We start from the raw sequence: 15,000 nt of genomic DNA, 5'->3' as shown, positions 1-15,000 counted from the left end.
GGACGGGGCGAGGTAGGACATCACGAAGCCATGTCCGGGTTAGACTACGCGCCCTGCCTCGGGTCGTCCTCGTCGTCGCCGGGCTTCAGAGCCCCTCACGTCGCGTCTCCGGAATTCGGGATGACGCTGGCGACGCCGCAGAAGAAGACCCGCTTGGCCTTCGCGCACGACTGCTTTCCTCCTCGTTTCACTTCCCGGCTGTGGCCTCCCGCCCCCTTCCAGGCGAGGGTCGGGACCTCGCACGACCTCCACTGCTACCGGAGAATGGGCGTGGCCGCGGCTGACCTCCCGGTAGCAGCGCCTTCGCCACTCATGCCCCTTCCGCACCATCACCAGCTCCTCCGCCCGCAACCCCTCACGCCCCTGCCGCCCCCTGCCCTGCCCTCCGCCATGGACTGGGATCCGGTCAACCTGCCCTACCTGGCTTACTCCCTCCTGCAGAGCCGCGGCTACACCACAACCGTGCCCTCGGCTACCTCCTTCACCCTAGGTCGTGTCGCAGCCTTCCTGCACCCATCCGTACCCTAGCAATGCCCTCCCAGCACCGCCCCTGCAATGCACAGACCTCCACGTACCCCCGTTGTACCGCCTCACCTTCCTCGTACCCTCCCTCCACAAGCCGAGCCCACTTCTCCTCCATATACTCACCGTACGTACACGCAACCCGATCGATGTTTCCCTGTCGCCCTTCACAGCCGCTGGTCGCCTCCCGTGCCTCCTCCAGTCCCTCCGTGCTTTCCCTGCCCACGCCCTCGCCGTGCCCTCCCGTCGCCCAAGCGTGCCCTGACAGTGCCCGTCCCTTCACTGCCGACCCTTACATATCGTCCAGAGAGAAAATAAGACGAAGGGGGCAAGTTAGGGCCATGCTCCCCGCTGCTACGGGCGGAAATACGAAAACCAGCTTGTTCATTTCTATCCCTTTGTATCACAATGACCTGTGATAATGTGATTCTCTCGCGCGACGGTCGAAATAAAATGAATTCGAGAGACGTGATTGACTCTTGATATCTCGTTGTATAATTGTAAGATGATGTGATTATAAGAGAATTATGGGCAGCTAAGTGAATTTGGAAATTTGGATTATATATATATTTTTTTGTTTCTTATTTGCTCCACGATGAAAGGAAGGAAATAAGAGCTAAGAATGATAAGGCTACTTTTACACTTTTTTGGCTCCATTTTAGACGAGCAAACGCTATCGCTGTAGCGCCGTGTCCTAGCGTTACATGGGACCGCTAGATTAATGCATTTTTGTCATACACATATTTCAGATCATATTCTTTTTGTGTGTTCCACTTAATAATAAAGTTGTTAAATGTTTCGGTATTACTTTATATCCTAAGAAATAACCTGAGTGGAATGATATAGATCATTTATGGTGTTAATTGTTGTTCTACCATGTAATAGAACAATGTGCTTAAACTCTGTTCTATAATTGAGAGAAAAGAATAGCAGAAAACATACATATCATAAACATATATATAAACATAAAAGAAAACATACATAAAAAGAAACTTACATATCCATTTAACGCGAATGATAGGGAAACAGCATTAAACTCATTAAACATTTATCCCGAAAACAAAAAATTTTCACAGCTGATCCAAGATAAAAATTCGAAAATTGGAACACCTGAATGACGCAGCAGATAAAGCCTTATCAAACTTACTTTTTTTCTTTAATCCAGATAGATAATTATATAGATACATAGACAGATGGATAGAAAGATAAATAGAAAGAAGGGGGAAGAGACAGAGATTCAGAGAGAGAATGTAGAATCCTATGTAAAATTTTGTTGATTAATTCCAAATTGCAGGATGTGTAACTGAAGTTTCGACATCCTATCTTCAGCTGAATTACTTGAATTATGCAATTTTGATGAAAATATAATGCAAACGTCAATTACATACCTCGTAGCGTTTAACTATTTCATTCATATCTCTATTATACATCTATTGCGATAAACTATATTGAGAGAGAGAAATATCTATCACTCAATTATAGATGAACAATAATAACTCCCTTCAATTTTCCGCAATTTCTTCATTTTATCCATAAAGAGCTTAGGCCTTGATTTTGACTTCCTCTTGAATTAGAGAATCCCAAAAAAAAAAAAAAAAAAAAAAAAAAAAAAAACTATACTGCAACTCTGACAATATGTTGCAGAAGCGGCAAAGCAAAGTGTCAAAGTGTGTCAAAGAATATGTCAATGCATTATTTACGTTACAAAATCATAAAAAAAAATAAAAATAAAAAGATGCAATATTGACAAATATCTGAGATGCTCCCACGAGGTTCGCCTTTTAAAACATTCAACATGTGTCAGCGCGTGTCAGCAGGGCCTGTCAGCTGGTCGTTGCTTGCTGACTTGTTTGTCCCCTTTTTAAGACCTAGAGAGCTTGAACAAGGAAGAAGCAATAATCGATAAACTATGGAAGAGTAACGATATGTGACAATGCGTGACGTGGAAGCTTAACGATAGAATTCACAATTCGGAAACGATTTATATTGAAATGATGTTTGACAGCTGAGATTTTTAGAAAGGAGGACAAACAGAAAGATTGGAAGAAATTGAAAAAAAAAAAAAAAACAGAAAGATTAAAAAGAAAGAGAAGAGTTGATTGAATCAGAAAGAAAAACAGAAAGATGGAGAAAGAGGAGGAGGGAGAGATGATGAAATATGAATAGTTATATCGAGATAGATAGATAGAAAGAGGAACAGAGAGAGAGAGAGAGAGAGAGAGAGAAAGAAAGAGAGAGAGAGAGAGAAAGAAAGAGAGAGAGAAAGAGCGAGATAGAGAAAGAGAGAGAGAGATAGAAAGAAAGAAAGAAAGAAAGAGAAAGAGAGAAAGCGAATCAATATTTAGCCAACAGTTAGATTTGCCAAAACATGTCGTAAAGTCACAGTTCCGGTTCGATCAGTGTCTTCTCCAGATTATTTTATACCATTTTTAAGCTTAACTCTATGTATCCTCTCGTGTAGTTGATTCATGAAGGTAAAAAGCTTTTGTTGAATATATATATATATATATATATATATATATATATATATATATATATATATATATATATTAAGTGTGTGTGCGTTAGGAATAAAAAAAGAGACTGGACTACCCTCTCGACGCACTACAAGCGACCAACAACACCTTCGCATAATGACCTGCTGGCTAAATGGTTTAGAAATATCCATCCTGAGGGATACCCCAGTGAATCCTTTACATTGGTCCTCATCTGGGGCCCAATTCATAACTCATCACAGGCGCATGGTTACTGAGACAGTCCGCTCAGACTTCTTAGAACCACAGTCAGATCCTCCTCTGATTTACATACGTCCTCAAGAACACGAAACCATACTAGTGAATGGCCTAAGGAAGGTCATAAAAATCCTAAGAGACCCCGAGTGAGACATCCCAACTGAGATAAAAGAGTAAGAGGATTAGAGCCTTTTGTCTCATGGTCTAGCTAGATAGGAGCTCTATTTTAGGCAGACTGAGTGTAACCATCAGGGTATAGATAAAACTCGCAAAGGAAACCGAGTATCTGTCGTTTGCTCTGAATGAGAGACCATATGAAGTGTAGAATGTCTTAAAAACCTTAGAGTAACGGTTAATGACCATCGTCCGGGGCTGCTCTTCTGTTGGGTGTAAAGAGGAAAATGAAAAGTGAAAGAAACGCCGACTCTGGTGACCAGATCTCAGGTAAAGTGAACTACATCCAATACACATTTTAAAAACCTCTTCAACCATCTTCTCCCGGTAAAGAATATATAAAAGTGCTGGAACAGAGATATGATTTAGATTTCTCACTATCCATGATTCATAAAGGAAGGGTCCAAGTTACCAGTTCACGAAATACCGTAGAAGCGCCATGATATCTATGTTTATGTTCTATGTCTATGTTCTATGTTCTATGTTTACTGTATTCCAGAGATGTGTCACCAGGCTAAGAGAACTTCCACGTATGCATGACAAAGTGAACCATGCACTCGAAATTGTGTTATATGTGACGATACTGCACACCCTGTAGAAAAACAACAATGGTCTATTTAATTGCACAGAGAAATGGAAAGTGGAGCTTCTGAAAGATTCTGTAGCGAAATTTCAAAAAAGCTTTATTCTATTTTGTCTTTGCTTTGGTATTTGGATCTGGCTCTATGGTTTATGTGCTTACTTTATTAAACATTCTGTAGGTTCTACATTCTAGTTACTGCAGCTCCGATTATCAAACCTATACATTAGACAATATGAATGAATTAAACATATCCTTTTAGTCGCCTTAAGAAACCCGAGTAAGTTCATCGCATCAAAGCAAATATAAAAGTACTTTAACAAACGCTCTCACAAGTAACTTTATTTTGAACCCAAATTGGAAAACCGATGACAGGAATATTGAGGCAAAAATCTGACAATTAAAACGGGTGATTAGGTTAGGTTAGTCAACTATGTACAAACGCATCTGTTCATTGTTTAAAATTCTGGAGTTAGTAATTCCAACATGCGACTAGTAAGGCCATATATTATAAAATAATAATAATGTTAAATAAATTGTTAATAAAAATGAAAAAAAATACATATATAAAAAAATCGTGGTGGACATGAATACATTAATACTAATAAATTTGTGTTATAGTTACTCCAAAACATAGCATAAATTGGATATTGAACCCTATTAAAAATCAAATTTAGATTTATTTTTAGGGAAAACTAATAATTCGAGTAATTCACAGCATCAAGTAGAGTAAAGAATGAAAGACATACCCAGTATACTTCAGAAATGGAAAGACCGTTATTTTTTACAATACTTCTGCCGTTTTTGTTTGTTTGTTTATCCTTTTTGGATGCCACTGGTCTATCCACCCATATTCATCTGTCTTTCACTTAACTATTTTTCGTAACCATCGTTATCTCAGCACGCAATATTACCAATTTCAAGAAAATAACAAATACTACTTCAATGTATAATGACAGCCTTATGTATCTCATACATAATTCCCAGAATCAAATGAAGATAAATATATTTCCTACATCATACATCATGCACACGTCTGCCCATCTAGTTAATGGACACCTAACACTCCTCTAGTTTGTAACGAGATAACGAGAACAACGAGTTATTGTGGAGGTCTTAATTAATGGCTTTGGATTCCAGTGTTTCTCAGCCCAAAGCGGTATATCCAAGATGTCAAGGTGGATAAGACTTGTCGTAGACATGTTGGCAAGATAGTAGGATATCAAACCACGTTATCTCTCACTTTTCACTGGAATGCTAAAGTCAGCTGAGTTTTGTATGGGCCGTTTGTAGCTTTTCTGATGAAAGTGGTAGCCGTTTTCTATGCTTCTTTTCTGGTTTTTAAATCACCTATCTAGTTTGTTTGTTTTTTTCCGAGAAAATGTTTAGGATTTCTTTCATTTAAACTGCAACGTGAATTACGACTTTGTATATACATTCTGGTAAGAGCTATCCACACACACACACAAACACAAACATAAACACACACACACACACAAACACACACACACACACACACACAAACATGAACACACACACACACACACACACACACACACAAACATAAACACACACACACACACACAAACACAAACATAAACACACACACACACATACACAAACACACACACACACACACAAACACACACACACACACACACAAACACAAACATAAACATAAACACACACACAAACACAAACATAGACACACACACACACACACACACACAAACATAAACACACACACACACACAAACAAACACACACACACATTTTATCACATCACACATCATCCAAGAACACTGGTGGCATGATTCGCAACTAACAGTGACAAGGAATTGAGCTCATCTCCTGTCCCTGTTGGTTGCACGTTGATGCAGCTCCGGTGAGAGAGTTGATCCTCTTAGCCCGGGCGACATCGAGTAAGAATTTTATAGAGATTAAAGAGAGTGGGGTGGGGGGGAGGGGGGGAGGAATACACACATTATGCGTCGTGGATTGTAATCTATTTATTAGCGCCATACTAGTATTACTACTATTACTACTTATATTACTACTATTACTTCTGCTGTTATTTCTGCTAATATTAATACTACTACATCTACTATTACCACCACCGATATTTCTACTACAAGTATTGTTATTTCTGCAACTACTACTTCTCATACCACTTATAATACTAATACTATTAATACTATTAATACTATTACAATGGGTTTCAATGGTATACTTATCGTCATTCATATGCCACCATTTCTAACTTATCATCTAGCCACATATACTATTACTATTACGAGTAAAAACGGTAATGTCGTCGTAACCCAATCTACTCCTTTATCTCATTTGAATATTTGAATATATTTCATGTTGCTGAAATATGATTGAAAAGCAGAGATTGCAGACAAACCCGCCGGTTGTGTCTTTTGCAGTCTCAAGGATTTAAGGAATCGATTGGTCCTTCGGGAACCCCCCCCCCCCCAGCATTCTCCTTACCCAAATATTAGGCCAAGAATGAGGAGAATGAGGACGCTCTTGTAACACCTTCCAAGACCTAAATCTCTCCTGTAGTATGACTCTAACCTGACAACAGATGGAATAGAACCACCTACGTGCTGGAATTAGACGGGAAACGGGAAATAGGAATGGGAATAATTAAATCGGAAAGTCTGAAGGGAAAGCGAGCCTCCGCGACCTAACGAACTCGATTCAGAAGTGCCGTCATCATCAGCTGAGCTCCTACCGGGCCTCAAGATTATTATTCGTGTAGATGTCCCTTTGAAAAGCCATTATAGTGATTGATTTTGGAAGGGAAAGTGTCGTTTTGTCTCTTCAGCCATGAATTTGTTGAAAAATATTGTAAATCTAGGGGGGTTGAGGCCCAGGAGGACAGGTATATGTGCTCGAGAAAGTTTGTATAACAGTTTTTTTTTCGTAACTGATTCTTAACTGATGCTTTTTTAAGAAAATAATGCAATAACAGTGTTATGTGTTGATTAACAGAGTAAAGGACAGTAATTACATATCTTAGATTCTAAAATGAGATGAAGGACTTTTACTTGGCCAAAATGAATTGTTAGTTGAGTTATTTGCTTGTTTATATATATATTATCAAGTGTGTCAGTACACATGGGTGACTCTTATATTTATGTTACTAATATTTTGTGATATGTTTAGGAAACTTTTTATTTACTATTCCTTAGATAGATAGGCTTTGTATGTAGGCTAGAAAGTTTAATATTACTAATCAAGTCCAGAAAAATATAATATTTACTCAGTGATATGCCAAGGTGTATGAAGATTACCTGAAGGCATGCTATAGTTTTATTCTTTAGCTGACTCAGAATTTAATTTTTTCTCTCACTGTTTGGGGACTAATTTGATTATGTTGCAAAGATATTACTCATTTACTTATTCATGATGTCCAAGAGCCTTGCATAGTTTATATAATATTCATCTATTTCTTTATCTCCATATGATATTCATCTGTTTCTTATCTCCATATAATACTCATCTATTTCTTATCTCCATTTAATACTCATCTATTTCTTATCTCCATTTAATACTCATCTATTTCTCATCTCCATATAATATTCATCTATTTCTTATCTCCATATAATACTCATCTATTTCTTATCTCCATATAATATTCATCTATTTCTTATCTCCATATAATACTCATCTATTTCTTATCTCCATATAATACTCATCTATTTCTTATCTCCATATAATACTCATCTATTTCTTATCTCCAGGGAGTTTGTATGGAAGCCAGAGAGCCATGGGTACTGCTACAGAACCAGCACATCTGGAGCCAGCCAATTTCAGGCCACAGAAAGTACTCATTCTCACCAAATTGTCAAGATACGAGTTTGAAAAGCGACGACACCCAGAGCTGACTGAGCGACAGCTGGAGAGGTGCCTCAGAAACAGAGGATCAGACTACAACATGTTGTTGTACCACCACTACATCCACAAGGTGAGGCAGGTCCATGAGTTTCATTGCTGTGGTATCATACAGAAGATTTGAGTTTTATATCAAGCTTATCCTTTGTTGCCATTTGTCCTGCTGTGCCCCCCCCCCCCTATCTTTTGTGCTCTGGCAAAGACAAAAAAAATCCCTCTTGTATATTCGGGCCAGAATTGTAGACTGGTTCTGTACTTGACAGCTATTGTCAGGGAAATCTACAAGCTTTGTCTTGCCAGAATACATATTTGGAGGTTTATAGGCCTCTACTGCAATAACTCCCTCTTGGTACCCTCTAGAGGATTGAGTTGTATCTTTTATGCAGGCAGATTTATACAGAAGTGAAGGTCATTTTTGTCCTTGATGATCAAGCAGATATATTTATTTTTTCTGTATCATCACACTGTCCTATTTTGATCAAATACCTTGTTGTTTATTGTCATGTACACTCAATGAAAAATAAACTATTTTTTCCTCTTATACATTTATACCAACTACTAATAGATTTACATTTTTACAGGGTGTTGAAAATACAGTGAACAGTGTCTTCAGAGCAGCTGGCATTGAAACCAAAGTAGTGTACCGGTTTGACTACTCAGATCCCAACATTGAATGGGCAGATGCCATAGTGACTACAGGAGGTGATGGAACCTTCCTTCTGGCAGCATCTGGTGTCTTAGAGAGAAACATACCTCTAATAGGGTTCAATTCTGACCCCATGAGGTCAAAAGGACAGCTATGTCTCCCACAGAAGTACTCAGTGGATGTGAAGGAGGCAATTGATAAACTTTTGAAGGTAGTTTTGAAGTGAAATTTGTTGTGAAATTATCTGAAACACCTTCAAACACCTGAAAATGAGGTGTTTGAAGGTATGCCTTTTATCTTTTAGTGTTATTTCCAATTTTAATGTACACAAGAATATTGTATGTTACTTGATTATTTTTGGTTCTGTGGAATGTGTCTAAAACTAGATGCTCTACAGGGAAAGTTTCGCTGGACCTTCAGAAGCAGAATCCGTGTCACACTTATTGGGGAAAACATCTTTAGACCACCAGTGGAACTGCATGATCAGCAATTATTACATCCTGAGTACAGGTAAAGCAGCACAGGGTGCTACTCTCCCAGTTAATGTTATAAAGTATTGTTTAATTGCCTTCAAAATAGTTGTTTAAGTATTGCAGTGAAAAATGACCTTCATTCCATTATTTTTAATGTATAAACTTCTTATGCAGATACCTGGACATGGATTTGCAGTTACGTACACTGAAGGAAAATACACCAGCAACAGACGAGTCTGGATTAGCTAGAAGAGTACTGCCCGTCCTTGCCCTTAATGAGGTTGGTTGACTCCAGGGGGATGAAGGCCACAAATTGGCTTTGGTTAAACACATAAGGTACTGAAGGACATGATGAGTTACCCAGGACACTAGCAGTGTGCTGTGTTATGCCATCTCAGCATTTCATGTATAACAGCATTTATGCTTATTTTCCATATGCAATCTGTTATTGTGTAGCATGGATGCTGTCTAAGATTCTCTAATTGGCAGAGTGGTTAGTGGCTGTATCTTCAAATTTTCTCATTTGAAATTGCCACTAATACCTTATATGACAGGCTCTTTACTACCATTTGGTTTATAGTTGTGGTTTTACAGAGAAAATAAACTGGCCGGAAGTTTTTCAGTAATATTGTATGTTTCATGAAGGAACTTAGCAAGCCCATGTCAGTAGTAGGCTTTGCTTAACACAGGTGAGCACTGTCCTTTTTTTGTTTGTTTTTTATTAGTCATGATATAGCTGACTTCCTGTCAAATTCAGATTCTTTGAAAATGACAGATCTTCCTTCATCTAACCCAGGTTTTCATTGGCGAATGTGTGTCAGCCAGAGTGTCGTATTTGGAGTTGAGTTTTGACCATAACAAGGGGATCAAACAGAAGTGTTCGGGACTCATCGCCAGCACAGGTAAGTGTCTCTCTAGTGACCATTTGCTGTTCAGGTTTTCAAGACCTTTGGGTCACAGTGACTTCAAGGTAGCATTTGTTCCTTGGTGAGGCCTTCCAACTCTTAGGATTCCTGCTTGTACTGACCTGTATTTTGAGGATACAGTCTTTATGATAGATAGAAGAGGAAAGGTTTCAGCAATGGCAGTGTTATTTCTTTGACTATATGTACTGTGAATCATTTAGACTGTAGTAGAGCAGTTTGGTTATGATGTTGCATGACAGTATTACTGGATCTTGTGTTAGTACAACAGTCTTCTGATTTAGATATTTTACATCATGATTCTTCTTAAAAATTAGGCTAATGGTTTGATAAATGAATATATCTCTTGATTTAATAACACATTTAATGAGTTGAATGATTGATGATATTAATTTTATTATCACTACCATATTCTCTGTGACTATCACCACCACCCTTATCATCAGTCATCAACGTCATCTCCATCAAAAGCACCAGTATTACTACATGTGAAATATAATATACGAAACCATTATCCCATCTTTATTATAATTTTTTGAAGATTGCTATCAGTAAGCTGAGGCAAGAAATCATGAAAATTATTTCATGATCACCTCCCTTTCGGTTATCATTACTTGTATTTTCCTAGAATCAAAACCCATGTGGAATTGAAGAAAAAAACACTAACAAGTTTAGGAAACAGTAGTTCAATATGAGTGATCAATTATATTTTGTGGCTGTCCTTCCAGCAAAGATAATCTCCTCCTTCTTCTTCTCCTTCTTCTTCTTCTTCTTCTTCTCCTCCTTCTTCTTCTTCTCCTCCTCCTCCTCCTCCTCCTCCTCCTCCTCCTCCTCCTCCTCCTCCTCCTCCTCCTCCTCCTCCTTCCTCCTCCTCCTTCTCCTCCCTTCTTCTCCTTCTCATCCTCCCTTCTCCTCCTTCTCCCACTCCTCCTCCTACTCCCTCCCACTCCTACTCCTCCTCCTCCTCCTCCTCCTCATCTTCCTCTCTTCCTCTTCCTCTTCCTCTTCCTCTCTTCCTCTTCCCCTCTCCCTATTCCTCCTCCTCCCCCTCCCCTCCCCCTTACTCCTCTTCTTTCACTTTATCCCCCACTTCTTCCAATCAACTATGCATTGTCATTTACTGCATGGAGATTCTGTCTTGGTTTTTGTAGGTACATTATGGCAGGGAGAAACTAATGGCGACACCAGTAAGAGTTTCCGGAACGAGCATTTACGTGTTTGTGTTTGAGTTGATTTTGAGTTGCCTTTTTCAACCCATTCGCGCTGGTCTCCTATTTGCCTAACGCTGCTCCTGCCGGATAAATAACAAGTGCGCGCAGTGACCAGGCACGAGATCTCTCCCGTTGCAATGCCATGTTGTGCTTCTCAGAACGCTTTTCACCCGCCCAATTCAACGAGGTTTTTGTATTTGTTTGCATTATTTTCACAAGTGAAGAAAATGTGTCTATACAAATGGAACTCCAAAGAGTATATACATACATAATGATTTAAAACATGTGTTTAGAGGGAGATATCGTGATGTGATAGGACGTCATCCGGTTCTAACAAAATATTCTGATGACGTGATATCACGTCATCCGGCGCGAATGGGTTAAGGGGTTATTCTCATTATGTGGGACTAGTTATTTTGAATGATTGCTATTGATGTTGATGATATTTGTGAAGTTAGGGCCTTGTGTGGTTCCAATAATTAAGCAATAATTATTGTTCTAAAGATTTTAAAAATGTGTTGCCAGCATACTACTCCCTAACCATACAATAGTATTTTCACTTATAATAGCAATGCTTTTAGATATTATATTAAGATACTGAATGCCTTTTGGGTGTGTTATTAATAACAAGTATAACCAAACCACTGATAAACCTTTATAAATAATTATCTTTTTGTGAAGATATTCATTATTCTTAATATATGTGAACACTTATGGGTGAAAGGTTCAAGTTGTCTTAGTTGGTTTTCTCAGCTTTTCCCTTCTTCCCTCCTTCATTTTGGACCCCTCTTCCTGTTTACAAAGTTGAATATGTTCTGATGGAAAGGAGTTTTTATGCAGTGCTCACCCTATGCACCGTTTACGTGATGTGTGTTATGTGTTATGTTGACTTTCAAACGTAAAGTAATTAGATTTTCAATTTTTCCCTTGAATGAAGCTGTATTTGTCAAAAAGTTAAGTTGCTATGAATTGCAGTAAGTATATTTAGCACTTGATTCTATCTAAAATCTTGGTTTTAGAACACTTTTTTGTTGTATTTACACGAGTTTGATATTTTTTGCTTCCTTCAAAATCTTATGCAGGGACTGGCTCAACCTCATGGACCTACAATGTGAACAAGTTAACAGAGCAGAACATGGAGGAAATCCTGACTATTGTAAAGGAGGAGACAGGCTTTCCCATCCGCGATACAGATCCTTTATTTGTACAGAAGATAACTAATAAATTCAATGAAATGCTTATCACAAATCCAGGTAAGTGAATCATTCGCATCAGTGTGATTTTTATGTGTCTGATAATATTGATATTTAATATTATGGCTGGCACAATATTGTGCCGCCAGGCCACTGGGCTTTTGAATGAGCGGTACAGTAGTGTACCACCCGTCCAGAGAGGGTTAATATGAGAAGTGAGCTTTTATGAATGCAGTAGATTGAGTTGGTGTTGTATTAGTCAGACTTTTCAGTACTTGACTTGTCATTAACATGCTTGCCCACGCCACAGAGGAGCCACGTATGGTATACACCATCAGGGATCAGCTGGTCTCTTCACCAATGCGAAGCGAATGCGTCAAGCCCCGGGGGTTCGCCAGGTCAATAGGTGTCAAGTCGCGCTGCTTCGATGCATCCCTGGTAATCGACGGGGGTCTCTCCTTCCCCTTCAACGACGGGACCCGAGCCCTTCTGGAGATTCACGACGTCGATGCTCTGAGGACAGTGACCCTACACGAGGATCCGACAGAAGTTTCCTTCAAGCACTGAAAGGAAGTGCAGAATGTTTGGCAGTTTACAAACAGAAGACAGAACATGTATTTGGAGCGGTAACAAGGGAAAGCAATTGAATTTTTAGCATTGACTTGCTACGTGGTGCTCATTGTCTAGTCATACTAGTACAGAGTAAATGTCTATGCCCTGGACGTAGACATGTTAATGTAAACTTAGTACAAGGTGTCATCTGTGTGAGGCGGAAGTGTCATTCATTAAAACCTGGAAGTGTTTTGTTCTTAGTGAATACAAAAGATGTAATATGGAGGCAATATGTAGATAGGTTAGAACAGGGGTGTGTGTGTGTGTATATATATATATCTCTGTGATTAAGGAACTTTCACTAGGACATCGTCACAAATAATTAGCACTTTATTTGGTTATTGAGCAAGGGTCAGGAGCTATTTTAACACAGCAATTGCTTTCGTATAATTGTATATATAACATATGTATATATCACTTTAGTACTGTTGCTCATACTGATGTCATTGCATATTTGCTTACTGGACATTTATACCATGAATCTGTGACTTATGATTTATGTTTTGCTCATTATTTATTAATATGAAATGAAGATGGCCTGTTTTACTTTCTACTGTCGGCTGTAGACATCACAAAGCTAACAGATAACCATTGGTATCAGTAAGCAGCATGGATATGGGGGACTTTAAAGGTAAAATAAAGCATCTGAAATTGGGCTATTCTGGGCAGAGGTGTACGTGCTTCAAAAATGCACCTTAGATCTGCCCTTCTAGTTGATAATTTATTCTGTTAGATCTTCTGTTAGATCCAGCGAATCCACAATTATTGTTGTTATTATTGTCCTCAATTATATGAAATGCAAATTTTGTTTTTCATAAGGAGGAAAGGAAAATCACATCTCTCTATATGGTTCCATTAAGTTGTTGACGAATTCTTACATTTTGATTGACGTTAGACTCAATTGTTTTGAGAATTTCCCATCTTTTGATTGATACACTGCATAAAGTGGTATGGAATTTAAACAATGATTGTTTCTTCCTGACTGCCTTACTCCGCCACAGCAAATTTTCTCTGCCACAAGCCATTATTTATAATGCACTCATATTTGTCATCATGTCATTTGGTTATGTCACTTCTGGGTATGAATGACTATATATAGACACTCATTCATATATATTTTCATCAATGTTAATTGCCATGAAATTTCAGCCTCCTCAAGTGATGAAGTTAATGATAATGAATACTGAAAAGAGTTCCTTATTGTTGATTACGTTGATAATTCATGGGATACGCTGCCAATTTGTTCATAGATTCAGAGGTTTCATAGTTGACGTAGGATGAAAAAAACAAACAAACTTGTGATCAAATTATATATATGTCCAAAATAATAAAACTAGTTAAAGTCAGACTATATGCCCCATAAAATGATTCTAATATTTACAGCATTAACAGTAAGAAACAAATGCTATGAGGCATTAAAAACTGAGGTTTCTGTACGTGGAATTACCAGTCATATACTTGTAGCTACATTTTTATCTTTATTTAGTTGGAATACTTCATTCATACATAGTTACTGAATTAACTCAAGTAACAAGAGCTTGTTACCTTCGTGACTTTTCTCTTGATTGACTTATCTCCACACAAAGAGTTGAAAAAAGAGAGAAAGAGGAGGTTTCACTAAACTGTTCATTGTGGGAGTTCATAAATAACTTTTCCCCATAAGAAGATGCAGATTTTGTTCATATATTTTGGAAGTGCATCAGTATTTCTTATACTTTAACAAGCTGTAGCTATTGTCCAGATATATTTTGTTGTGTTCAGATCACTGACAGAAATACACTTGAAATATTGTTTGTTGTTCTAATACCTCCTGTTATTCAACTTTTTTCATTTATCACATTTATGCCGTTTCATAACCTGTTTCATCTCCATTTTCGTCACGAATCGTTAACTTGAATATCATGACATGTAAAACGTTTATTGTTGGAAACAGTTTTTCACTTTACTCTGGACATTGTCTTTGATGCTTCCTATTGTATATAGAGGAGTAAGTGTGAAGCATGGACTGTAAGACGAAGTGGATGTAAATTG

At 38.3% G+C, this 15,000-nt stretch overlaps 2 protein-coding genes across 6 annotated transcripts in view; both read left to right on the top strand.

Moving 5' to 3' along the window:
* Positions 1-1,320, top strand: part of LOC122251440 (uncharacterized) — an 81,196-nt gene extending 79,876 nt beyond the window's left edge. For both annotated transcript variants that reach the window (XM_086543107.1, XM_086543108.1), the window contains exon 5: positions 1-1,320. This exon is cut by the window's left edge. In XM_086543107.1, the coding sequence (XP_086399233.1) occupies positions 1-528 (528 nt within the window). In that variant the 3' untranslated portion in view covers positions 529-1,320.
* Positions 1,321-6,620: 5,300 nt separating this feature from the next.
* The window catches only part of Nadk2 (NAD kinase 2, mitochondrial), an 8,560-nt gene continuing 180 nt past the window's right edge, over positions 6,621-15,000 (top strand). The window contains exons 1-9 of one of the 4 annotated variants that reach the window (XM_086543105.1): positions 6,621-6,916; positions 7,761-7,984; positions 8,493-8,768; positions 8,955-9,067; positions 9,205-9,310; positions 9,827-9,932; positions 11,105-11,140; positions 12,247-12,417; positions 12,668-15,000. The exon at positions 12,668-15,000 is cut by the window's right edge and continues 180 nt beyond it. In XM_086543105.1, the coding sequence (XP_086399231.1) occupies positions 6,844-6,916; positions 7,761-7,984; positions 8,493-8,768; positions 8,955-9,067; positions 9,205-9,310; positions 9,827-9,932; positions 11,105-11,140; positions 12,247-12,417; positions 12,668-12,924 (1,362 nt within the window). In that variant the 5' untranslated portion in view covers positions 6,621-6,843 and the 3' untranslated portion in view covers positions 12,925-15,000. The remainder of the gene's footprint in view (positions 6,917-7,760; positions 7,985-8,492; positions 8,769-8,954; positions 9,068-9,204; positions 9,311-9,826; positions 9,933-11,104; positions 11,141-12,246; positions 12,418-12,667) is intronic. The other 3 variants (XM_086543106.1, XM_043013403.2, XM_043013404.2) reach the window with 3 other exon arrangements.

Source organism: Penaeus japonicus, unplaced genomic scaffold, assembly GCF_977035675.1.
Source record: "Penaeus japonicus unplaced genomic scaffold, GWHDUDI00000001_assembly GWHDUDI00000013, whole genome shotgun sequence".
Lineage (NCBI taxonomy): Eukaryota > Metazoa > Arthropoda > Malacostraca > Decapoda > Penaeidae > Penaeus > Penaeus japonicus.
This window is presented reverse-complemented; position numbering and strand designations above follow the sequence as displayed.